This window comes from Camelus ferus, chromosome 10 (assembly GCF_009834535.1).
Source record: "Camelus ferus isolate YT-003-E chromosome 10, BCGSAC_Cfer_1.0, whole genome shotgun sequence".
In the NCBI taxonomy this organism is placed as follows: Eukaryota; Metazoa; Chordata; class Mammalia; order Artiodactyla; family Camelidae; genus Camelus; species Camelus ferus.
This window is the reverse complement of record NC_045705.1, coordinates 42,661,583-42,688,652: the sequence shown is the minus strand read 5'-3', so window position 1 is coordinate 42,688,652 and position 27,070 is coordinate 42,661,583. Positions and strand designations below refer to the sequence as shown.

Genomic DNA, 27,070 nt, shown 5'->3' with positions numbered 1-27,070 from the left:
TCACTGTTTCTGCAAGTTAGTGGGTCTGAAAATCAAAGTAGGCAGGTAAGAAGACTAAGTGATCATCTCCCTCTGTGCTGTCGACAGTGCACTTCCTTTTAAGTTGCCAGTAGTTCTTTCATAGGTCAGAGGTGGCTAGGGTATGACTGGAACATGGCTTTCACAGGGTTTTAGAGTGGTTGGAGATATTTAAATTTAACTCTAAGAGCAATTATACAAATTTAAGTTTCAGGTCTATGAAAGGGCCAAAATATTTAGAAACCTTGTAAATTAACTTCATCATGTAGATTGAAAGTCAACTTTTGTGACTTGCCAAGAATGATCAAAATGATAATAGTTAACATTTGTATAGTGCTTTCAAATTTAGAATGTTTCCAACATCTATGTTTCTTGTTTGGCTTTCACAAATCCCCAGTACAGAATGACTTTTCACTCTTTTGTAAGACTTCTCTTTGTTAAGAACTCCAGCCTGTTGTTTGTGTGAAATGGCTTTAGGAGTCCTTCCCACCCTGGTCCCCCTACCTGGATACCCTGTAATCTGTCCATATGCCTTTTTCTCAGTGTAGGAACCAGATCTGCTGACAACATACCACATGTAGATGACCAGAGCCTGGTATAATGAGGCTTTAACATACCTTGCCTGGGTCACATTTTTATTTTAGATAGTATTGTACTGTACTTATTTCTTTTAACAGTTGGATCAAACTGTTGACACATGCTGCACTCATGGTTATCTAAAAGCCCTCCCCACTTTTGTGCAAATAATACACTGCCAAATAAGGTCTCATGCATGTAAGCTATTGACAATTTGAACCCAAGTGTAGGATTTTACATTAATGTTTATTAAAATTTATTCTGAGGCTTTCATCTATGATTCCAGTTTCATTTTTTAAAATAAAAAAAGAATTTTTGGCAGGGGTAATTAGGTTTATTTACTTATCTACTTACTAAATGGAGGTACCAGAGATTGAACCCAGGACCTCGTGCATGCTAAGCATGCACTCTACCACCGAGCTATACCCTCCCCTGTCCAGATTCATTTTTAATCTATTGTTTTGCTTATCAAAGTAAAATTTCAGTTTCAGTTAGGGTTATGTCCATCTGTTACCCCAAAACGTAAAGAACCCAGTTCTCGTCATGCCCGAAAGGCAAGTTTACAGTCAGCAGATGGTGCGTTGTGTAACAAATGGTTTTAAAATATTTATTTAAAAAAAGGAAAAGTACACCTCCAAGAATGGGAGGCGGGCGGATCTAAGGGAGGAAAAGCTGTGGCTTTTGTCTCCCCTTCCCTTATATCCTCACTTAGAGGTGGTCTTTTGATTGATCGGCAGCTCTTGTCCCTGGAATGCTTAGTCATGTTTGGCTCCTTTTGCGCATGTCCTCACCCACGGCGTATACAGAAGAATCCATGGGGTGTGGGGCCCAAACCACAATGTTAATTATAACACAGTGAACGTTGGGTCATGTCCCATTAAGTCCTTTCTGCTACCCCGCAGCTGTGGCTGTCGGGTTTTAACCAGTTTCTGGCTGGCACTCATTTAGAAGAAATAAAGTCCCTTTATGCTGGAGGCGAGTGTAACACCATCTCCCGGACCACCCTCCCTCTCCTCCACCTGTCTGCCCGGTGTTCCCACCTATCTAACTACCTAACATGTCTACATTTGAAAGAGTCCAAAAACATGACAGCTGACCTAGAGGCTGACTTCAGTTCCCAGCCACGTGGCCTTGTCGCAGCATGGCGGGAGGAGGGTCTCTTCCCAGTCCACAGTGGAGCCTTACAGAAGGCAGCAGTCAAGGGAGTGACTGTTCCATCCTGTTTACAGGCCCCATCTACACTCGGTGGTCATGTGCCCCAGGAGCTGGGAGTCATAGGGACAGCCTGGATTTCAGCCTGCCGTACTGGTTTCTAGCCAGGAACACGTCTTCTGGAAAGGTGAAGAGCAAAAGGCATGTAACAACTGAGTCTGCCCCCTCTCTTTTTTAAAGTTTAGAAAATAAGTTTTACTAGAAGCCCCACCCAGCTGCTTCCACTTCTGTTTCATTAGCCTCAACTACCTTTAGCACAGGGAAACCAGGGAAATCAAGTTGGGGCTACCGATACATGATCGGGATTCTGTTAGAAAGGAAGAGGAGATGTTGCATATGCTGTAAATAGAATAGTCAGGGTATGAATGGAAATGCCAAATGGAGAAAATAAATCTTTAGGAAAAGTGGAAGTTAATAATGAAAAAGAAAATCACAAAAACGCTCCCACACAGGATTGATCACTGTTGACATTGTCATATCTCTTAATTACATCATATTATATGCAATTTTTAAATTTATCATGAGAATTTTTTCATGCTAAGCTCTTTGTAAATATAATTTTAATAACAGAATAATATTTATATTAATTATTTTAATATTAATAACAGAATATTTAATATCAGAAGGATATACTATAGTATCTCCTATAATTAATCCTACACTTGAGTAGTTTTCAGTGTTCACTATTAAAAATGATGTCATAATGAGTACTTTTTGCATAAAATATTTTGTACATTTAAGACTATATTATTAGGCTTTATTCTTAGTAGAATTACTGGATCAGAAGGAATGGATATTTTTTATGGTTATTGTTATACAATTTCATATCCATTTTCCAAAATGATGAACTAATTTATATTTGCCAACAATAAGTAGAAGTGTTCGTATCCATATGAGAATACTGTAAAATCCCAATTTCATCATCATGTCAGTTCTGCTTCTTGCCTTTGTGTCTAACAAAAATTTGCTAAGTATGCCTTTTATGACTTCCTCCAAATTTTGGGTAAAAAATGAGGTTAATTCCTCATGAGGTCAGAGGTTTGAGCTCTGTGCCACTGACTTAGTAAGTACTCTTGTTTAATGTAAATAAATAATGAGTAGTCCTTGGGGACCATTTGAGTCAATGAAATCTACCCATTCTACTTTGAAGCCAACCAATAGCCACCTTGTCCACAGAAGATTATGGGGGGGTGTTAAAGGTAAGACGTGACAGGCAGTCTCCTGATCGTCCAATCTGAAATCCTTATTACAGAAGAAAACCAAGTTAGTTTGTTGTTAGGTCTGCCTTCTCTGTGTCACCTGACAACCTCACACCATATTCTTCAAGAACAAGTCTGCCTCTTTGTGACAATACTTTGCTCTGAATAAACCCCTACACTGTCTTTTTCTGCCTTTAGCATTTTCCCAGGCATGTTCTTAGACTTGAGCTTCCTGACCCGATCTGGATGAGTTCAGACCACCCTTGAGTCTGTTCTGAGCTCATATCCCTTCTCCTTCTGTCTTTTGTATGTGTTATTTTTAAACCTGATTTTACCTGAGATATTCCTGTAGTCAAACATTTTTTTTAAGATCTCTTTCCTCTTTCTTCTTCATTGGGTTACTCATCATTGTACAGTTAGAATTTCTGTTTCTGAGCTTCCTCTCCTTTTTTTTTTTTTTCTCCTAGACAATATTTTGGCTTGTTTTTCATATGTGAGGAAAACCGACATAACTTTCCATTCATTCTTATCTATTTCTATCTTACAGTTCATGAAATATTTATAGATAGTGTCTCTCCTTCCTGTTGTATGGGCTTCAGAGGTATTAGGGCTTCTTACACTGTTCATAGTTCAAAATTAATCACTTATTTTCTTTGTTCCATTCCTTTGAATGTGATTATTAAAAAACACAAACTCCTTATGAAGAACTTATAAAAGAACCAGAATTATAAATTAGAAGATTAAAATGATGTGAAATCAAACCACCAATTGATTTCACTGTTAACATTTGGTCTGCTTCCTTCTAATCAGAAATACATATATATTTAAAAGAATTCCACCTACCTCTTTTAAGTCATATTTATCCTTTAAGTGTCAGCCCATAGAACTGACTTACTAGCTATAGACCTAAAGCTGCATATACATAATACCAGAAGGAGGAGGAAGAGAAAAGTAAAAGGTACCCAGGGTCAGTTAAAAGAGGTAAATCGTCTTCTGAATAATATTTTATAATGCAAGAAAACACGTAATACATCTTAAGTGGTTCTCATGAACAAAGTCGATATTTTTAAAGTTTACATTTGAAGCAGAAACGTCCCTTATCTGGCAACGTTATTGTCTTCTTGAATCTATTTAATTCAGTAGAATTCTGTATGAACAAGCAGAAAATCAGAATTGAGGTTGTTTTAAGCCCTAAGAAACCTCTTTTTTTCCTTGAAAAATTTATTAAGCAACTGCTTTAAGCCTTTCTGAAGAGGTACTTCTTTTTAGGTCATTTATGTTTCAGCTCTGCTTTCCTCTTTTTGTATGTCCAATATAAGATCCTGAATCGTCCACTTATTGTGCACATGTTGAAGTTATCAGATGCCACTGGATGTGTCTCAGTTTCAGGATGCATAACTCGGTGGGAAAATAGTTTTCTGTTTCTTTTTTGAATCATACATTGCTTGTATGTGTCTAAAATGTTAATGCACACACCTGCACTGGTGTAGATGACAGTGAATGTCCACAAAAAGGGACAGTAAACAAGGGAGGGTTCCTGATTCTTGCCGTGATTCCTCCCTGGCCAGTTCTGTGCTCTCACCCCCGAGCCATTCCCTTCAGCTCTCCCTACAGGTTGCCTCAGTGAAAGTGTTCAGCTCCTCCTTACTCTGTCTCTGAAGTCAGAGTAATCAGCTGATAGTGTCCACATGACCTAAGGAGGCCCCTCCTAGTACCATTTCTCTCCTGGACTTAGAGTTGCTTGAGTCTCAAGTGTGAACATGTGACTGAAGCCAAACTCATCAGAGCCCTTCCCTGAGTTTGGGGATAGGAGGCCCTTTCTCATGGGTGGCAAAGCTACGCGTATGGGTATAAGCCCAGCGACTCTTTATATGCAAAAAGCTGTGAGGCAGATAGAGGAAATTGAGCTGACCTGATGGTGTTGGAAAGTCTGATTTCATTTCCTATGAATCTTGGCAGTGGCCTGAATCTTTTAGCAATTCTGTCACTCCTGGGAGCTACCCTCCCAATGACCTAGGCAATTCAATGGGTTTCTGATTTTTTGCAACCAAAAACGTACAGCTAATCATGTAGATGGAGCACCCTCGCTCTAGTAAATGACTGGTTAAATAGACGTCTTACAATTAAGCTCTCAATTTGAGAAATGTTCCCCATTAAGGGAGCATTATTCTTAGGACTCTCACAAGTTTAACTACATTAGTCAAGAGCTGGGGGTAGTCTTAAGAGTCAGCGTCAGTCCTGTACGGAAAAAGGCAGAAGATAAATTCTCTCCTTCTGCACCTGATGAAACCCATGCCACAGCGAAGACTTGATCTGTTTATAATGACTGTACTAACTTGTAGCAACATCAAGGCCAGGACCCAGGTCCCTTAATTCTCTGTCTAAAGCCTTCCTGAGTGTACAGGAACTTCACTATAATAGATTTCAACGTAGAGCAGCTCACAATATTTTTCTGATTTTTAATTGGTATTAGTCCATTTTTCTTTCCCTTTCACGGGCTGCTTCATTCATAAGTTACTTGTTGAGCATGTACGTGCCAACAGGCCCTGTGTAAGCTGCTGGTAACACTCCAAGCACAAAAAAGTGCCACTTCTGCTTTCAAGAAGTTTACTATCTAGGAAGAAGATAAATTTCTAAAGTCGTTGCAATCGTGCATGTGTGAAGTTACTCTAGGGAACAGCTATGGAAGCACTAAGAGCTCTACCCGACCCAACCTAGCTCAGGTTGGGGTGGGGCGTTGCTCAGAAGAGGCCGCCAGAGGGGGTAAGGTCAGGACCCATCAGGCCCGCTGTTTCCAATTTTGTTATGAACATTATCTCATTCTGCTCTGTTAAAGTCATGTTAAAAACAAATAAACAAACAAAAAACTCATGTACTTCTTTTCAGACAGGTCTCAGAAAAATGGAGGAAGGTAAAAAATGGAGGTAGTACTACCTAGGTAAGGATATAAAAAAAAAAAAACCAAAAGTACAATACAAAATTAGTTAATAAGTGTCTTTATTCACCCACACCCGCAACTGCCATCCACAGCCACTCCCATTTATCCCACCACTACTCCTGATCAAAAGTTGCCAAGTTGTGCAAAGAGGAACACCAGCCCTGTGAGCCAGAGCAGGAGATAAGAGTTCTGTAATCAGATAAGTTTATGAAAACTGCACATTCTCTACTTGGAGATGAGAGGGGGAAAGGAACAGATGGCTTCTCTCCAAGCCTCGCTTGCCAACCTGAGTCTGCCTTTTCTTGACTCACATGCTATTGTTGAGGGTCTGCCTCTTCTGCTCCCAGTTCTGCTGTGTTGCTCCCGTTCCCCTCATGCCCTCCCTCCATGATGCTAAACCTCTTCTCCATTTAATGCAAGAAGTTCAATCACATGCCACATTCTGTGAGCGTCTAGGACTCTGAGGAATCCTGTGACAAAGAAACATTTTGAATTATTTTTAACTTAACATTCCTAAAGTTATTTAACCATACAATGCCCTTTTTCTCCCTGTACCATCTTATGAAACTTCAGAACCCACTTTGAGATATTTTACTCTAACAAAGAATTATGTTTGTCCCTCCAAACATTCTTACGTAAAACTTAATAATCATACTTATGCAATGTTGTATTGTTTCCTAAGTGTCGTATTTTCTTTTCAGGATCTCTTGTATGCCTACACTATGGCTGAGTTCTTTCAAATTTCTCATCTCATTTTATACACATTCTCAACAACCTTGTGAGGTTGGCATTATTTTTATCACTGATTACAGGTAAAGGAGTTGGGGCTCAGAGAGAACTTATGGTGGCTTCCCTGAGGTTCCCCAGCTAGCACTGGCAGAGCTAGGAGAATTCTGAGTCTTTCTACTGCACCTATTCTCTTGAACAAATACGCAGATAATAAAAACTCAAAATGACGGGACAATTCTGAAACTGGACGGTGTACCTGAATTTCATCCAAAAGTTCAAAGCAGAATAAGACGAAATCCTTGTGAATCAGTGAGATGTCAGCAGCTAAATTCTTCCAAGTGAGGTATGTTTGCTCTAGATGGGCAGGGGACCTACGGATGGAGATGGAATAAGAATAACCCAAGCAGAGCACACTGAGGGAATGGCCTGTGGCTTAGTTTAGTTGGAACTTAGCCAAGTAAGATGAGCCAGTGCAGATGAGACAGGAGAGTTGAGTCGTGGCCATACTGGTTGGCCCTCAGTGTAGTCATCTGCATTGATTCTGAGTAGGCAATGTGAGCCAATAAAGGCTTTTCTGAGCTGGGAATGGGGGTGAGGCATGACCGTCCCTACACTGTAATTAGAGTAGTTGGGAGACAGTCTGGCAGGAAATCGGAGGACGATTGCCAGGGGAGGAGGATGGAGGCACATGACCAGAGAGGAGGCTACACAGGGCCCGACTTAGGGTGAAATGTCCGCTTGAGTGTGAGCAAGGAGCTTACCACCACCAGAATCTCTCAGCAGAGGCAGAGGAGGCCTCGCCTAATAAGATAATCAGATCATGGCTGACTCCAGAGTGTGTTAAAGCCCAGAGTGCGAAGACTTTGATGAATAGTGCCTGGTCCATGGAAAGTGCTCAACGATTATTTGCGGAATAATGAATTATTTCATTTAGTCACATGCTATTTCAGTATTACATGATAGGCACTTTAAATGGATGTCTCTCTTCTTTTTTTTCCCTATTACAAGTTTGTAGAATGAAGAAAAGGGTAGTGTTATTCCACATCAGGAAGAGGAAAATTATACAGCGCATGCTTCCTCAGGGAGGTTGCCCAGGCTAGGAATGCCTTGTTGTCTCACTGTGGAATTTAGGAACTAGACAGCAGCGGTAATTAGGGAGGAACAGACGCACATTCTAGGGCCGGGGCTAGACTTCTGGTAGGTAGCCAATGTCGTGACATTCTAAATACAAAAAGGTGATCAAAAGACGGATTTGTTTAGTTTCAACACATCCACTTTCACTCCCAGTTCTTGCTCCTGTATGTCTTCACCCAAGCTAACGTTATTCTAATAATGGTGGCAGAAAGAGTTTCATTTATACTATCTGGAAAAGCAAGGATTTCAAACTCTACTAAAGAGTTGGTTGACATACAATGGAAAAGAATCTGAAAAGAAAAAATATATATGTATGTATATGTATAACTGAATCCCTTTGCCGTACACCTGAACCTAACATTGTAAATCAACTACACGTCAATAAAAAATAATTTTAAAAGAGTTAGTTGAGGGCTGGACTAAAAGGCTCATATATAAAGAAAAGATAAATTAGAAGCCTGAAAAGAAATTGTTAAGCTAGAACTGACCTTTCATTCAGTTTCTTAAAAGTTCTTAAGAGGAGAAGATGATATTAAAATAGTTACGTATAATTTAGAGTCACAAGAATATATAATGTTACCCAACTTCCACTTTTGCCCCAAATATGATATTTCTAATCCTGGTAATTCTGTAAGGTGGGTGCTATTATCTCTAAATTCTAGGTGAGGATCAGAAAAATTAAGTCTTTTGTCTAAGTTCATCTAGTTACTAAAGAGTGTAAGCCACCTGAAATCGTTTTTGAAGCAACCAGATATGAAGAATTATTTTTAAAAGAGCAGAGTCAGTACCCCAACGTAGGTTGCTCAACTGCCAAGCCTTTAGCAGCTCAGCTCAATTTTTATAAACTGGTTCAGTCAGTCTTCCTTCATTTCACCTAAAAAGAATGGTGTCTAATTGTAACTGGAAAACAAGATAAGAACAGGCAGTTTGACTTGTGAAGTAAGTTCTGCTGTATGTTTGCCTTTTCACGCCCTATATAAATCACCCACACCTGAAATTATTTTCAGGTTGAAATCTGAACTTGTTCTTCTTATGACGGCTTCGTTGATTTGTTCATTCATTCATTCATTCATTCATTCATTTGTCCATTCATCTACGCAGTATCTTCCAAGTGCCGGCTGCCTGCAGGCACTGTTCTAGACACTAGGCTGAAGCAGTGATGCCCCCAGGAGCCCCCAGAGCTGTAAGGATACAAACAAGCCATCACATATTGACCACTGACAGGTACTGGAATAGAGGGGTGCTTGTTGCAGACTGGGGGAGTCAGAGGTGACGTCTGATGAGAAGTGATCGCTGAAGAATGACCTAAGAGGTGAAGGTGAAGAGAAGCGGACATGAGAAGGGAGCATGTGTTCATCTGAGGCCCTGTATGCAATGTCTAGGTGCTTCATCTGTGTGTGCCATCTGATTCCAACGTGTACCCTATGAAGGGCAGTTGCCATTAGCCTCATTTCACAGGCTCAGGATTTGGACTTGCCCTTGGTTCTGCAGTAAGTGGCAAAACCAAGTTTAAAGCTTGACTCCAAAGCTCATTCTCTTCCTATGACACTCTGCTGCTTCCTGGGACAGCAGTGCTCCAGTCTCAGTTCTCAGACACGGCACATAGCGGTGCCAGGATGAAAGCATTTAATCATAACAGAAATGAATTATAAAACAGGTAATTTCTGCTCATAGTTAGAACTTCATAAATATGACTTTGAATTGAGTAAATCCAGCAAACACTTGGCTAAGTAGCTTATCCTATATATGTCTCAGTCTCTTAATCTGTAAAATAGGTTAATAGTATAGCTCACCCCCAGGGTGTACTGAGGTTGAGTGAGGTTATATATGAAGCATACATGCTTAGCACCCATGTTCCACAGTAAGTGTTCATGAATGTTAGTAATTATTACTATCAATATTTTGTGTCTGGTGAGCTATTTATCTCCTCAGACTAATGAATGAGAAAGTATTTTGACTGAAGGCTTCTATATCTTCATTAACAGGGTTTATTAAGTCTGGCTAAATGATATTTTCAATATGTATGTTTTTTCTTTCTTCTCTTTTCAAGACTGATTATTGTGTGCCATTAAATTAGGAGACTAGAGTCAGTAAACATTTATGGAGAGGAATATGACACAGGAGGTTAAGACCAGGGGCGCTGGGCTGGAGTCTGGCTTTGTCATTTAATTGTGCTCAACTCTCTGGGGTCATAGGATGAGTGGCTGAGCGTGGGCTGGAGAATCAGGTGCTGAAAGTTTGACTTGCTGGCTGCGTGACCCTGGGAAAAATTCTAACCTCTTTATTCCTCAATTTATCCACTTGAATTTTCATGAGGATTATCTTCGTTAATACAGGTAAAGTACTTAAAAGGTACCTGGCCTATAAAATGTTATCAGCAGTACCAGCTAATTTTGGTATCATCTGTTAGAGATCTTTTATACACTAGGCCCTGAACTGGAAGCCAGAAGCACGAATATAGTAAGATACCATCCCTGTCTCTAAGGACACATACAGCAGGCAGTTACGAGTCAGTGATAAGTGCCAGGTGGGTGGGAAGTGCCAGGGAGCCCTGAAGATACAGTTCATAGAGCTGAGAGAAGGCTACTCAGAAGGGGTAATATTTCTGGAAACACAGAGATGTGCAAGCAGCAAGGTAGCCCGTGTGATGCCCAGCAAGTCACTTCCTTCTCCGTGGCCTTAATTTCCAGATGCGTCAAAAGAGCAGGTCGCATTAGTGATGTCTGATTTCCCTCGCTCTTCAGTATTGGGTGGTTCTCTGTGAGCCTGGAGAGGCTTCATGGCCGAAGTGGGGTTCCAGATGCTGCTACAATAGTGGGAGGCAGATAGGGACAAGAGCTGTAAGGTATGAGGTCCTGGGACTATAGAAAAAGGGGAGGAAGAGGGTTTGAGATGGACTTTGACACCTAGTGCATCAAGGACAGGGGCTGCACTCAGGCTTGGTGAGGATGAGGGAGGCAGTTTTTGGAGCTGGTTTATTTGGGAACTTTCCTGTTCTTCCCTCATATCTTCATGCGGACAGTGGACTCTATCCTGTGTTGAAATCGGTGATAAGATGGCTCCGTCTGTCCTTCCCAGTGTCCTGTAGGTAGACTGAAGTCTGGTAACTTTCAAATAGTAGGGTATCAGTAAGACGTGGTTTGTCTAAATCACACTCTCCACTTCTGTGTTCCTTTCTGGAGAAAATGTGGCGAAGTGCAAAACCATCAGCTCTGGATTTAGGTAGACCTTTGCTTGGGCACTTACAAGCTGTTGGCCATTGACTCAGAAGTCGGCAAGGAGAAGAAAGAGAGAAAATAGAGAACCTTTGAGGACTGGAGTTGGAAGGCAGATCCTGCCCCTTGCCATCCCTGAGACCCTGAGGAGCTCCCTGAATCTCACCTTCCTGTTCTGTCAAATAAGGGCAGTACCTCCCACCCCAGCTTTATTGTGAAGATTAAATGAAATGCCAAAACACCAACTTCTGAGAACAACATCTAAGACGCGGGGCTCAGTTTGGAGGAGCCCCAGTAGGAGCAGTGGGAGGAAGCAGTTGCCCAAAGGGAAGGGGAGTGATCTGGGGGATGAGGGACGAAAGAAGTGCTAGGCAGACAAAAATAAATACAGGTGTGCACTCTGCTTGCCCCATATCAGACGTGAACTGCAGTAAATGAGAGCTAGTAAGAGGTCTGGCCCTTATGTGCTCAGTAAACAAGTGCTGAATCTTAGAGAAAGCATTTGTACAACACCTGCTCTGTGTAAGACTTTTCACAGTGGTGTTACTATCTGGTGGGCCATCGGCTCTAATTAAAACTTCACTGGGGCTGAGGAATTCAGTGCCCTGACCTCGGAGCTTCTGGTGCACTGGGTGTTATGTGTGAGGCTGATGCCTTTGGAAAGATTAGAGGATGAATTCTTTGCCAGCTTCTAACTAGGCAGATGGGAAGGCTTTCTGGTAGGATACTTTTGCTCTCTGGCACCAAGGGTCAGAGATTAAATAATTTGCCACCAGACAGATGTTCTGAAGAACTAATTAAAAAACTGACAAGGACCCAAGACCTCAGATAGTTAGATTTATATGCCTTCCTCTAAGGGAAGATCAGAATCACTGCAGCTTAAAATCACTGTATTAAATGTTATTTCCAGAGAGTTCACAATTGAGATAAAAAAGGAGCATCTTTAAAGGCATTCTTAATTATATGAGTGTGTCTCAAATCTGGATGCACATTTTAAGGGAGGGGAGAATCTTTTTAAAAAAAAACAAAAAACAAAATCCATGCTGGGCCTCATCCCAGACCAATGTCTGTGAGGAGGGCTCTGGTGAAAGATTTTTTTGAACTCTCCAAGTGACCTGAATATGCAGCCAGGATTGAGAACTACTGATTTAGGAATAAAACTATTTTAGGATCTGCCTTAATCCTTGGAGAAACAGTCATGTACTGCATGGGAGCAGGATAGAAAGTGGAGTCAGGCCAGTCTTGGTTGGTACGACAGACTGACCAAGCTTTTGTTCTGTTCTGCATAAGTTACCTAACCTTATTAAAGATTAAAGTTTCCTTACCTTTAAAATAATGGCTATTAGTTCTTTAGTAGATTTTCGTGAGGTTTGGATGTGAACATTATTTCATAAATATTGCACCTGCTATGTGCCCGGCGTGGAGTAGACACTCAGAACTCACTCTGTACCTACTACCATTGGTTTTTACTAAAATGCTTTGTTAGGCATCTTAAGCCTGTTTCTCAGGCATGCTTACTGATACAAGTGAAACAATTCTGGGCAGTGCCATAAAGATGAGCACATATCAACCTAAAGTAGTCAGCACAATAGACCATCTTGTCATGTTGCAAATATGTAAATAAATCACAGTCAGGTTCAGTCTAAAGTATCCATGTCTTGGGGTGTACAGCTCAGTGGGTAGAGTGTATGCTTAGCATGCACAGGGTCCTGGGTTCAATCCCCAGTACCGCCTCTAAAAGCAAATAAATAAATGAATAAATAAATAAACAAACCTAATTACCTCCTCCCCCAAAAAACTAAAAGATAAATTAATTAAAATAAAATACAAAAATGTGCTGTACACCAGAAATTGACATAACATTGTAAACTGGCTATACTTCAATTAAAAAAAATACACACATATATATATACAAAAAAAAAAAGTATTCTTGTCTTGGAAGTCATAGGATGTATAATTTACCTTTCGGCAAAAGTTGCTCCTGGAGGTGTGACAACTCTCTAGAATAATTGTCAATAAAAATTCCCAGGTACTATTTTGCACTTGAGCAGCAGCTCTGCTTCCCCACAGTCACCTAGAATATGCAGGCTTGGCTGTGTCTACCTGGGTGCCACGTAACTCAGTCAATTATATCGTAATGTAATTGCCCAAAAGGACTGAACTTACAGTTTTATCAAGCAGGGTTTGCTTATTCATGCTCACCTTGGACAGAAGGGGAGAGGAAGTTCGTTCTATATTGCTATTCCTTCTCCTCGCCTAGGCCTTGGCTGTGACTTCAGTGGTGTATAGAAAGGCAGGAGGACCAGCAGTATAAATCGGCCTTGCCTGAGGCCCCGACTGCAACTTCCTACCCTTTTGATGCTGGAAACACATGCCCTGGCCCTGCTGTTCGTTTATTTATTTTGGGAAATATTTAGGGGGACTTGAGCTAAGGGTCTGGCTCCAAGCCTGTGCTCTGAACACTGTTCAGCTAGCCTATTTGTAGTCGGTATAAGGGGAAGACCATGACAGACGTTACTATTTACTCTTGTCCCTGGGCTCACACCCGGCCTTACCACTTACCAGTGTGTGTTTCGGGGCAGCTGCTTACCCCTTCTCAATCTCAGTTTCCTCTGCTGCAAAATGAAGGAGCAGAATACACACAGGACTGTGTTCTCCTGGTGACTAAATGAAGAGAATACATAGGTAACATTCATGGTGCTCTGTTTCACAAGTTCTAAGTGTTAACATGTATTCACTTGGAATCACCTGCAAAGTAGATCTCTTGATTCCCTTTTCACAGATGAGGAAACTGAGGTGCAGAGTGGTTAAAACAGTTTTCCCAAGGTCACGCAGCCAGAAGATGGGAGCCGAGATGAGAGTTTGGCTTCAGGCCTGTGCTGTAAACACTACACGCCATGCTTTTTTATAGGACGCGTGTGGTGACTCTCTTGCTTGCTCCTCTTCCCAGCTTCGCCTTAAAGCTTCCAATCTGAAATAGATATGCCATGGAACCAGCACCATGGTGCGTATCATAGGTGTTTCCTAAATGCTTACTGATAGATTAAATAATAAAAAGGGGTGCTCAGGGTTTGTATGGTTTTGTCTAGTAATGAATTTATATCAGATTGTGTTTACTGACGCTTCCCTTGCAAAAAAACCCAAAAAAACTCTCAATGACTCGTATCTGACCAACTTAGCATTCAAGGCTCTACAGTGAACTGGCCCCAGATGCCCTTTCCAACCTATTACCCCTTTGCTGTTTGCCTTGCTAGTATGAGCTCAGTCAAGGACAGCTGACTTTGTCCTCTTTATCTTTGTATGTCTCATATTTAGAGGGCATCTAAATAGTGTTGATTGAATGACTGTGGCTTGGTCATCATGACCTGCTACCCTGTTCCTTTTTGTGATTCCAAAGCAGGCATTGCCACTCCTTGACTCTTACGGTGCCCTGGGTCTAGAGCCCCATCCCCCATGGCCTCGTGCCCTACTCCTAACGCCTTTGCTTGGTGCGTTAAACATCACAATTTCTCCAGCATCATCTTATCTTTTGTTAAAATGATCCTCCTAAGCTGCCACTAATTGAGCTTAGGTTTTAGTTGTTTTTTCTCATAAGGATGATGGATTTTCATTCATTTGTTCACACTTCACTTTCCTCATTGGGAGATTTTGCCAATTTGCACGTTAATGAAGGAAAACCATATTTAACTGGCAAGTCGATATATGAGTGGAGAATTAAAAAATACTGTCAAATCTAACTTGTATGTGAAGGAAGGCCTTTTTAAATGCTTAAAACTTGTTCAAGAAAGAGAAAGGAACTAAGATTTATTTAGCACCACTGGGCCTAACACTGCAGCCAGACTTTTGTCCTTGCACATGATCTTCAGAGCAGTCTTGAAAAGGACTTAGGTTAAGAAGAGCCAGGCTGTGATGTCAGAAAGACCTGGGTAGGAGCCCTGGCTCTCAAACCCACGCACTGCATGATCTTGGGGTGGGAGGGAGTCTCTTAATTTCTCTGAACTTAAGCTTTCTGACCTGCCACAGCTATGATGATGCCCCGCATTTGGTATTTGGGGTGGGATGTTGCTGCCTCCTTCCCCGACACACACACAAGAACCCCGTGAGAACCAAAGTATTTGTTCAGGGCTGGGCAGGCACGTTCAAACCACCCAACTGTAGAGCTTCTTTAGTGAGCTGTGCTGGCTTATGATGCCAAGACCTGGGAGGGCAAGTGAAGCTACACATCCTCACGTTCCTTGAGTAAGAGGCAGTAGGGGACCACGGACCAGGCTTCCAAATTGATGACAGGAACAAACGGCTGGACTCGAGAGCGAAGCATTGGCCTGCGTCTGCCCCAGAGAGCCAAACGCTGCCTACGCCTCACTACTGCCTGAGAGCAGGTAGTTCAGGTGTGGCCCTGCGCACGATGCCAGGAAGACGACGAGTGGCAGGAGGCGTGGAAAGCGTGGGCAGTGACTTGAAGGCTCAGTAACCCACCCAGCATGGACGCTATGGACTGACTTCCAGGGCATGAGGCACACACTTGAGCTGAAGGAAGAAAGGTCACTTCCACCTCTACCCCAACAATAACAACAAAATGAGTAAGAACAAAAAACTAATCCTCGCCTTATAGGGCTTTAAATGGGTCTAAATAAGATCGTGGATATAAAGTGCCCAGCACGATGAAAGTACCAATGACCCCTGCAGCCCATAAAGGGAAGCAATTTTTATTTGATAATTATTATCTTCAATACCCTCCTATAGATAGAGACGAGGAAAGAGAAGCTCGGAGACATGAATTCTGGTATAAAAACGAGGAAAAACATCACCAACAAACAAAAAGGCAGCCAGAACTTGCTTTAGATTTAGAAACCCTCAGAAACATTTTTATGAAGGCTCTATAAATGGGAGACATGTGTTGTTTCTGGAACTCGAAAAGTTACGTCAAACTTTCATGGCACGTGAACTCAGGATTGGACTTGAATGATAGGGAACATGCTAATGAATGTTTATGTCTAATAGCATTAGCCATAGGCACCATTTGGAAACCATCATTACCTCTTACATTTCCCATGGAATAGGATTCTGTGGAATGATCTCAAAATATATCAGCAACTTTGACATGCACACAAAAATTTGGGAGAAGGAGTTATACTTCAGATGGGACAACAAAGCTTCATAGCAAAACAATTTGACCAAAAAAGTCCTTATTGCTTTACACTGAACATAAAGAAATACATCAGAGAAATTCTACAAATTGTGATGACAGTCAAATTTGACTGGTTTTTCGTTTAGTATACTAGCAGTAAATATTCTGTATTTCTCAGTTTTCTGACTAGCAGAGAAAAGGCAACTCAATCTATAGTTATTGAATAAACAATATATTTTAGATTCAAATGTTTGCTCCCTATATTCCCCCAATTGAAGCTGACTTCATTCTTGACACTAGACTCATCTTTCTGGTTTAATAGTTTCCTTTGAAGAATTATGTCCATCTGGCTTGTCTAGGGAATGTCACAAGTAATAAGCAACCCCAAATCTCAGTGTCTTAAAGCAACAAGGTCATAATTCTCACTCTTGCTACACGCATCATCGTGGGATACGTGGGTCTTCTTGAGCTCCGTTCACAGACCTAGGCAGGGAGAACTTCCATCTCTGCTTTCCGTGGTGGCAGAAGCAGGGAGAGAAGAGCACGGTGAACAGAGCATTGGTCCTTACCGGTTCTATGCGAAAGTGAAAGTGAGACACAACATTTACCCCGCATTTCACTGTCCAGCGACAGGCACGTGTCCAGGCCCAACTTCAAAGAGGTCGGAGCAGCGCACTCCTACCATGTGACTAGAAGGCAGACACCCAGAAATACCTTTGAAACCACTAACGACCACTACACGTGGTATCTTATTATTCCTATTTCACACCAAGGTCACAGAAATAGTACGTGGCAGACGGCAATGATGAACCTAAGTTAGACTGAAGCTTAGGTGTCTTCTACAATAATATGTATGCTGTAGTGTAAAAGTGTGTAAAAGTGTAAAAATAAGCAAGTGGCCCTCTAACTTCAATTCAGCCTACTAACTGGGCCCACTAGACACTATCCCTAGTAAGTGACAAAACAAACACATATTTTTACTTCTGTGAAAGACTGAAAAGGAAAGTTCTTTGAAGGAATGAATGAGAGGGAGGGGAACAGAAAGAGTGTGCATGGATAGGGGGTAGGAAGCGATATTTAAATGAACTGCTAAAAATACTGCCCTTTCGTCTCATATAGGTGTCTGCTACAGCATTATTCTAGAATGTTGACTAACGAAACTGTTTTCCCCCTCAGGAAAATATAAACATTGATGAAGCGTCCAGATGCCTGGTGAAACATATACTTGCAAACGAGTGTGACCTGATGGAGTCCATTGAGCCTGACATTGTGAAGCCCCATCTCGCATCGCCCAAGGTTGTCAGCTGCTCCAGCTGTGCCAGGTCTTAGTAGGCTCCTGGGCGGGTGCACGAGGGAAGCAATCCAGTCATCTCATGAGTTAGGTCTCCATGCTTACCATGCTGGGCCAGCGGCTGGACCGGCAGACCCCCAGGGCCAGCCAAGGAGCGATGCCTGTACCTTTCCTATAAGAGAAATAGCAAGCGTTCTTTTTATGTTTTCCCTCCGGCATCGGCGCCCTGTTTACAAGCTTTTAAAATATTTAGTCTGTTACAAAAGCCTGTCCTGTAGCTGCCCACGATTCTGCAGGGCCAGAGTCGGCCCTGCTATTTGCGTCTTTGAATCAGCCAAGGCCTCCGGTCTGAGAAGGAAAGGGGGAAAGAGCAGCCTGGCTGCCAGTGTAAGCGTTGGCTTTCACTTTGTCCCCGGTGTCATTGTCCAGATTTCAATACATCCTCTGCTGGTCTGGCAGGCCTGTTAAGCAGAAAGGGGACTTTTCTCCAGAGATGACCTCCATTCTCAGCAGACCTCGAGCTGGCTCTCGTGTAGCACTTCAGAGTCATGTACACGCCTCCTGTGCCTTTGTTGTCTTTGTCGTCACTTGCTGTGCCCTGAATGTTGGTCTAACTGACCCCGGTATGTGCCTTTCTGTTAGCTTTCTCTGACTCAAGCTGTGGGACTCTTCTGGACATGTAATATATATTATATATATTTTCACAAGTGAAAAATAAAACATTAAAAGATGCTGTTTCCTTATTTCCCAGAGTGCTTTAAATGTCTTAGTATTGTGAACTTTTTTTTGCCTGTGTGTCCATCGTTCTCAAGACCCACTTCTAAAATTTAATTTCAAAGAAGAGATGGGTAATGGGCATTTAAAGGAACTGCGGGGAACTGTTAAAACCGGGCTGAGTTCAGTGCATCTGTATGTACAGTTCATATTGGTATTTAGGCCAAGAAAGTGAGCAGTGTGTGTGTACTTTTTTGGTTAAGCAGAGGAATATATCCTCATATATTCTGGTCATGAAAGGTGACAGGGCAGTCAACGTCCAAGGAAACAGCTAAAATACTCACGGTGTTATCTTGCTTTGCACACTGGCCGTGGTGCAGGTATGCTGCACGTAGCCACTACTTTTTAATGGCATTATTTTACATTAATATTCATAATACACTCACAGGAGCATTGCAACATCTGTTTTGAGGTGTCCTCCCCATATCATCTTGGCATTCACTGTTTCCATGAGTACCAACCGCACAGCTTCCTTTTATTCGCATCTGTGACCCTTTCCCTGAGGGCACTGTCTGGCCTCTGGAGCACTTAACCCATGAGGCAGGCAGGCCAGGGAATTAACGTCTCCAGAGCAGCCCTCAACCAATGATAGCTGGGATTGGGGGGTATAAACACCCTAGTTTCTTTGTCTCTCAGGAAGGACAATTCTCAGGCGTGCTCTAGGCGGCCTCTCAGACATCCCCAGTGGGATTAACATTCCCACCTGGCTCATCCCTTATTGGCTTCCTTTCCTTCTTTCCTCACTTCCCCACTCCTCTACTGGTGCTTCCTGGGTCACTTCCCAAATAAACTACTTTCACTCAACTCCTTGTTTCAGGGTCTTGTGGGGGAGCACAAACCCAGCCTAAGCTAGTTGGGACAGAGGTGGTTTAGGAAGCAGATCCTCAATACCAGCTTTTGAATTGAATCATTCACCACCCAAGTGGTAGCAAGGACCCCCTTGCTGGTGGATAATGTGGTGGAGCTAACCCTTGGCAAGCTACAGCACCATAAGTACTAAGACTCTCATCAGGCAGATTGGGATAAAAGTACAGCTAGATGGGAGTTTTTACTGCTCTTATGCTTGAAAGACATGAGACTGTGGAATTAGTTAACTTCTATAAACGTCCATAAGAAAAAAAATCACAGACTTGGGCCAGCCAACACTCAACTCAGGACTTTGTGTGGAAGCTTGAAGACCTCCAAGCAATCATCAGAACGACCCTCGTTTCCTTCAGCTACAGGGTAGACCACGCTGAAAATCAGGCCTAAGACTTGATTTTCGGAAAAGCAGAATTGTAAAGGAGGCCAAATTCACATGGCTGGCAAGTCTCCTCCACTAAAACCAAGATCCTTACAGGGAAGGAGTCAGACACTGAACTATAGGAGGAGATATCTGGGTAGATGCTCTTAAGAGCCTTGAACCCAGAGAATCTTCTGAAACTCTGCTCCAGAAAAAGAGGCCCTTCCCTTTCCGAGGAGAGAACAGCCAATTACCACGTCAAAAGCCCTACTTCAGCAGGGTGTTTTACAAGGTGTTTCCCATCTCAGGTTCTGCTCCTATCTCCCCTCATTGCTTCTGGACAAATAATTAGGACCAAGTCTCAGTAGGACCTGAGTGGAAAAGGATGATCTACGTTGCAGGGTAAAATCGATTATTAATCAAATAAACTACAGAACCTGGCTGATAATTGCTAGTAGGAATCTGGAGAACATTCAGAGGAATTGGTCTTGAGATGCTGGATCAGGGAGGACAGACTGTAAGACCAGATAATTGATAATCTATTGCTGTGAGAGCACTCTTTCACGAGTTAATGTTTAACATTCTGGCAAGTACACCTGGAGCTGATCCCAATGTGCTACTGGAATAGCGCTTTGAAACTTGGAAACAATGCTGGCCTAAAATAAATGATGTGGAGATGTCAGAGTTACCTTGGCAAAGTACTAGAGAAGAGTTCCAAGATCTCAGAGAGGTGGGCACGTTATAATAAATTTATTTTGTAATGTCAGAGAAACTACCAGCTTGATTATGTTCCTCGGGAGAGCCCAGAAGACATTCCCCCTTCACTAAAGCAGTGAAGAGTGACCCCAGAAGAGGGATGCCAGCTTCAACGAGAAGCTCAGTGATGGTTGTTCTCTGTAGACCAGGTTTGAGACTGTAAATATATTGTTGTATTTTGCTGGGAATGACACCCTACATGGTTCAGAGTCAAGCTGTGCTTGGACTATTAAATGGCGTGAGTGTCCTTAGTGCTGAGTCCTGGAGAGCTAGCAATATCACTTTCAATAATCCATTTAAAAAGTGGCCTTCCCTTTATACAGCTTCTGGTTCTGCAGAGTTAGAAGTCTTCATATTTCTACCAGGGGACACAGTCAATCCACAGCTTCAGCTGCTGCCTGATTGTTCTTGGAGCCTCATGCCCACAGGCCAGCAGGCAGAGAAGGCAGTTACTGCACAGACAGGGCTAATTCATCCTGATCATGAGGAGGACATAGGGTTGCTGCTAAATAATGGAGCAGGGAGGACTGTGTCTGGAAGTCACGGGACTCCCTGGCCTGCCTCTTGACGTGTCCCTGGTGAGAACCGAAAGGGCAATGGCAGCAACAACGTCCTGATGAAGACAAGTAACCAGGGACTCATCCTCTCGGGGATAAAAGCCTGCATGATGCCACCACATGATGAACTGAGACTAGAAGCAAGCTGGTCAAGGCAAGGGAAGTGTTTAAAGGAGAGAAATGATGAATGTCAATTACAGTTTCAAGATTAACTGCAACCGTCGAGACTACAAGCCTCCCGTTGTAAGTGCCCACGTGTTCTCTCTTTTTTGGAATTATGACAAGTGACCTTTTTAAAAAAAAAAAGTCAGTGAAAGAATGGACTTAACGTGCAGGATGAGTGAGTCTGGGTAGTGCACGGTGTGGACTATGGTAAAAGCAGTGGAGGAAGTGCCCGTATCCCCCAGGCGTATGACCTTCCATTGCAAACCCCTAAAATCCCCTGTGCCTCTGCCTAAAAATGCTCCCTGGATGCACTGGAGCATGTTTGTCTCACACAGACAGGGCAGAGTGCTACCGAGTTAACACCTCCAGGAGCGGCCTCATCTGAGACTGACCTAAACTGGTAGATAAATACTCCAGCTTCCTCACCCCTCGGGTGGGAGAAATCCAAGCCTTGTTCTAGTCACACTCTCAGAGGTCCCCAGTGGGACTGAGGCCAAGTTTCACACTATGGTAATCCGCTCATTAGCACAAATTTTTGGTGTCCTTCCCTTCCCTGTCTCACCGGTCTACACTACCAGTGCTTCCAAAGATCCCCTCCCAATGAAGAGATTTTCATTTTTGATTGAGCTACAATTGCTGGTAGCTCTTAAAACATCTGAGCATCCAGACAATAGCTTTCATTACCATGGGATCTCTAATCCCCAGTTTTTCTTTCTAAACATCCACTGAAATGTGATGTCTAAGATACGTATGGTAAGATCAGGACTAAGTGTCTCCCGACCCTCGCCTACCACAGAAAGTTGTAATGTACAGTCTTCAAAATAAATGTTCATTGATTTCTTCATTCCCTCAGTGAATATTTACGGAACATTTACTGCATCCCCAGCACCTGTCTAGGCATCCTTATGGAAATACACACTAAGTCGAGGTCTCAGATCTTCAGGTATTAATTTCAGGTAGGAGACTCATTCATGTAAACAATTCACCACGTGTCAAGAGAGAAGTCAAATGTTAAAACCAAGGCATCCCTTCTAAAAACATGATTTGTTCCTAAATGTAGGGACTGCAGCTCTAGTTGTACTTAAGGAAACGGAATCTATGTTCTTACCATCTTCTTCCTGGAACACTGGGATCTAGCCACACTAGACTGTTTTGTTCAGTTAGCTCTTCTTGCCTTTTGCAATATTCTTTTCCTTTCTTTGCCTGGAAGTCCTGCCCGTTCTTTAACGATCAGCACCAAGGCACAGCCTTATAGCCTTGTCAATCTCTGTAGAGAATGCAAGTTTTTTCCCCAATTTGCACAGCTCTTGATTGATTCTATCACCAAACACTCACATGTTGCATCACAGCGATACATCAACTCTTATTTATGGAACACATACTATGGGACAGTCACTGAAGTGTAACTTTATCTTTATTATGTCATTCAATTTCCACAACAACTCTGCTCCTCATTTTATATATGAAGAAATTGAAGTACAGAGATACTGAGCAACTTGGTAAAGTTCACGCAGAAACCAACGGGCAAAGCACGGATTCTGACCCAGCAGCCTAATTCTAATGTCCATGCTCTTAACCATTATGCTAAACCATCTCCTCTTAGATTTCTGGAGGGGGCAGTATTCTGAATACAGAGCAGACTGCTCAGCCCAGGAAATGGCAGTCGAGCTTACCATATGCCGTACACTGCTGAGCATTTATCCTAACGACTGTGAGAGTTGGTGCTGTCATGAGATAACAATGTATGCAATGTATAACACTTAGCATAGTGCCTAAAACATAGCAAGTCATTGGTAGACATGGTTATGATGATACATTTCTATCTGATGACACTATTTATTAAACTGAAGTAGTGTGAACAATGCTATCAGATAAAAACAGCAGATACTTTTGGAGGTGTCAAAAGTGGAACCATGGAACTACTGTACAGCACAGGGAACTATATTCAATAACTTGTAATAACCTATACTGAAAAAGAATATATATATATAAATGAATCACTATGCTGTACACCAGAAACTAACACAGCACTGTAAATCAACTATACTTCAAAAATAAAATGGAACCATGGTAAATCTCTAGAGACAGAAAGTAGATTAGGGGTTGCCTACGTTTGATAGGATTGGGAGTGACTGCTAAAGGGTATAGGTTTTCTTTTGGGGGTAATGGAAATGTTCCAAAATTGATTGTGGTGATGCTTATACAATGTTCTGAAAATACGGAAATCCATTGAATGGTATACTTTTAAGTGGGTGAAATGTGTGGTAAGCAAATAAATAGGAAGAGAAAAGAAAATGTGAAAAGAAAAAAGTGGGGCCATAGGAGAAAGTGGTATGAGGCTTTTGCTTCCCCCAATGCGCTATTTTAGCCCCACTGTGCAGTACAGTCCTGGTGTTTTCCATAGGAAAGCATCTTAGGAGGTGCCTTTGTACCACTACTGTCATCTGCCTAGTTATTCATCACTTCTCCACCCATGACTTGCACTCAAATGTTGGAAGCTAGCATTATACATGGATTTAAATTCAGCTGCATCTGAGCTTTTTCTGTCTGAAAATATTTTCGGCTTTCTGGGATCTCCAAGCACCAGAAAACTCCCCAATATTTTAAAAGAGCATGAGAAATCCCAATTAACAGGTCAGAAGTGCTGATGGACTAAGCCAAACTCTCAAAAATGAGGGCAAATGCCTATAGGAAGGGGATACACATTATTTTACTGCATTGATGAGTCTGAAATTTTCCATTTCAACAAACCAACTTATTTCATTCAATTTGACTTGCTTTTCAGAATATTTATCCCCAGGCAAAGGCCTTAGTTTATTCCTAAGTGCAATGAGCTCACTGAAACTGTAATGGTAGACATAAGACTCTGGAATTCAAAATTCCAGCTGGCCCAGATTATCCTTTCTATTAGGACAAACTTTTCTTTCAAAAGAGCTTAAAGAAACCTGATGATAGTTTTTTTTTTTTCCCAAATGTCAAATATCAGAGAGTTGCTATTACTAGAAATACAATACGATGTGTTCTATACCTTATGCTAGATGTGTAACATCAATCAATTTGCATTCAGTGAACTCCTTAATCAAACAGCTATCAAATGACTGCTCTGAGCAAGTTGCTGTGTTTGGTGCATTTGAGCAGACCACATGTCAAGGTCTCTACTAAAATGCATAGTGCTTAATATATGTTAGTTTCTCTGCCTTCTTGGTGATAGCTGTTGTCATGGAAACATGAGGAATAGAAGTCATGGGTCCCTGCTCTTTAAATTTGCTCTTTCCTTGGGGAGAGGGGGGTGGGTTAACAAGACAGGCAAAAGATACTGTTACAGATCAAGAAAAGATTGTTTCTGTTTCCACTAGATAACATTCATCATTTTTATTTTATTGTTATAATAAATATTAATAGTTATCATTTATTGCTCAGATTCTGTGTCGTATCTTTTTCCAAATGTAATGTCATTTCATCATCACTATCACCCTGTTGGGATGCGCGAGTGAGTTCACATTTTATGGATGAGAAAAACAGAATGATAAAAACCAGTGTCCACAAGTATTGTGATTCTGGCAGGAATTCTAGTCAATGTATCTGCCCTTTTGCACCCTAATCAGAGGCCTTCATCCCTCTTGGTCAAAATGACAGATCTAAGGACGTGCTTGTGATCCAACTGAACTATGCAGAGTCCTCACCTATGCCTACCCCGACTCCCCACCAAAGCTTTAGGAAAGGGGACCACTGAAATGGCTGCATTTCTCGCTTCACTGTTAGATGTGACAGTTAGGTGAGCACATACCAATACACAGAGAAATGAAGAATCAGACAGTGGGAGGGAGGAGGACAGGGAGAAATGGGAAAACTCATCAGACTCAGATTGTGTTTGGTCCAGCAATGTGTGAATCCTGATTTCACCTTTAACTCACCAGTTTACATGAAACAATAAATTCCTCTTTGGTCTCTTTGTTCATCTGTGCAGGGTATACAGTTGATTTTCTGCCACCTGTAACTCAGACTCTCCTGACTCACATGCCCACACAGCCATTAAAAGTGACTGGTACCTATGTATCTGGATACATCGTCCTCAAAGTCCATGTTCTTCTTTTTATCATTTTTTATTGGTTTATAACATTATATAAGCTTTATGTATACAGTATTATATGTATACTTCTGTGTCCACTACAACGTGCTCCACACCAAAGGTTTAGTTTCCATTTGTCGTCATACAGTTGGACCCCCTTACCCAGACCCTACCTCCTCCTTCTCTGATAACCACTGTATCTATGTGTTGGTTTTGTTTGGTTTGTTCATTTATTCTTTTATTTTTTTAGATTCCACATATAAGTGAAATCATATGGTATTTGTCTTTCTCCATCTGATTTATTTCATTTAGCATAATACCCTCAAGGTCCATGTTGTTGTAAATGTCAAGATTTCATCTTGTTTTATGGTCAATTAGTGTTTTGTTGTTTTTATACACATATAAAATTAGTGTTCCATTGTTTTTTATATATATATATGAATGAAAAAAGATGTGGTGTGTATATATATATACACACATACACACATACATATATATATATATATATATCTTTGTATATAGATATATATTTATACACCACATCTTTTTTCATTCATCCATTGATGGGCACTTAGGTTGTTTCTGTATCTTGGCTATAGTAAGTAATGCTATGATGAACATAAGGGTGCAGATATCTTTTCTAACTAGTGTTTTCATATTCTTGGGATAAATATCCAAAAGTGGAATAGCTGTATCACATGGTAGTTCTATTGTTACTTTTTTGAGGAGTCTCCATACTGTTTTCCATAGTGGCTACACCCATTTACATTCCCACTAACAGTATACGAGGGTTTCTCGAGGTCTATAAAGTTTATTCACAATAATAGCTCCCACTTAAATAGGAGATTTTTATAGGCAATGGAGGCTTTACTTCAAACATTCTACTAGTAGGGAACTATGTAAAGAAATGATTGACGGAAGAACAGGGTTCTATGCTACTAGTAACTAAACAGTATCCCCTAGAGTAAACAGGCAAATAGTGACAAGGGGCTTACAGGATAAAAACAAAGCAGACAAATGCTTTTTGGGAATAGAAGACACTGTGAAATTAATATAGAGGAAGTTCTAATGGGCATACCATACCACATGTAGTATTTAAATTAATATTTAAAAATTAATATAAAAATGCTTTAATGGGATGGTGTTTACACTCAATAGTCAGGATATAGTTATTCTTAAAATTCCATAAAGTAAATTCTGGGAATCTCTATTTTAGAGAGAGATGGATAATATTGACAGGGATCCAAAAAAGATGGAAAATGAAGATTTTGTGAAAATGCAAGATAATGTGGGATCATAGAATCTCCCAAAAAGAAGCATGAGAAGGAATTTGATAAATGACTTGAGTACTGGTTAATTTTAAGAAAAGTGATATTCAGGTATCCCCTTTGGCAAAGGAAACAAAATGAAAGGACAAGGGTTAAGTTACATCTAGAAGTGCTTTGTTTAGACTTTAAGTACACAAAGAACCACAGTGAGTATATGGGGGAATACAATCACTTAAATATGACAAGCAAATGAAATAATGCTAAATCACAGGCACCGAAAAACCATCATAGTGAATTATTATTTAAAACACTATTTATTTAGTACCTACTACTGTATATGTGCTACTTAATCTTCATGGCAACACCACAAGATCATCATTATTAACCCAATTTTACAGATGAGAGTCAACCTAATTTTAGAAATCAGAGATATTTAGAGACTCTCCCCCAGATCTCACAGCTAGCAAGTGACAGAGCCAGCACTCAGACTCAAGACTGGCTGACCCAGAAGACCTGTGTCACCATGATTCCATGTGGCCCCTTCTCTAGCACCCTCCACTGACTAAGACTGACATTGTGCTTGCTGGCAGAGGAGAAATGTTTACAACATCTAGAACCAAAAAGCAAGGAAAAGAGGGTGGATTTGGAGCCCAGAGGCAATACATTGATAAGTGGCACAGTGTTTTAATTAGGGTAAGTCATGATAACTGAGGGAACAAAGAAGTCTAAAATGTTAATGGCATATAATAAACGTTGGCTTCTCATTGAAATCATAATCTGGTGCAAGTCAGGTGACTTTGCAAAGCTGTTCTTCAACTA

The 27,070-nt window shown here is 41.4% G+C and overlaps 1 protein-coding gene across 1 annotated transcript in view; it reads left to right on the top strand.

The window, feature by feature from the left end:
• RAB38 (RAB38, member RAS oncogene family) overlaps window positions 1-18,183 on the top strand; it is a 56,656-nt gene extending 38,473 nt beyond the window's left edge. The window contains exon 3 of the mRNA XM_014565781.2: window positions 17,326-18,183. Coding sequence (XP_014421267.2) covers window positions 17,326-17,478 — 153 coding nt within the window. The 3' untranslated portion in view covers window positions 17,479-18,183. The remainder of the gene's footprint in view (window positions 1-17,325) is intronic.
• Window positions 18,184-27,070: the final 8,887 nt, after the last annotated feature.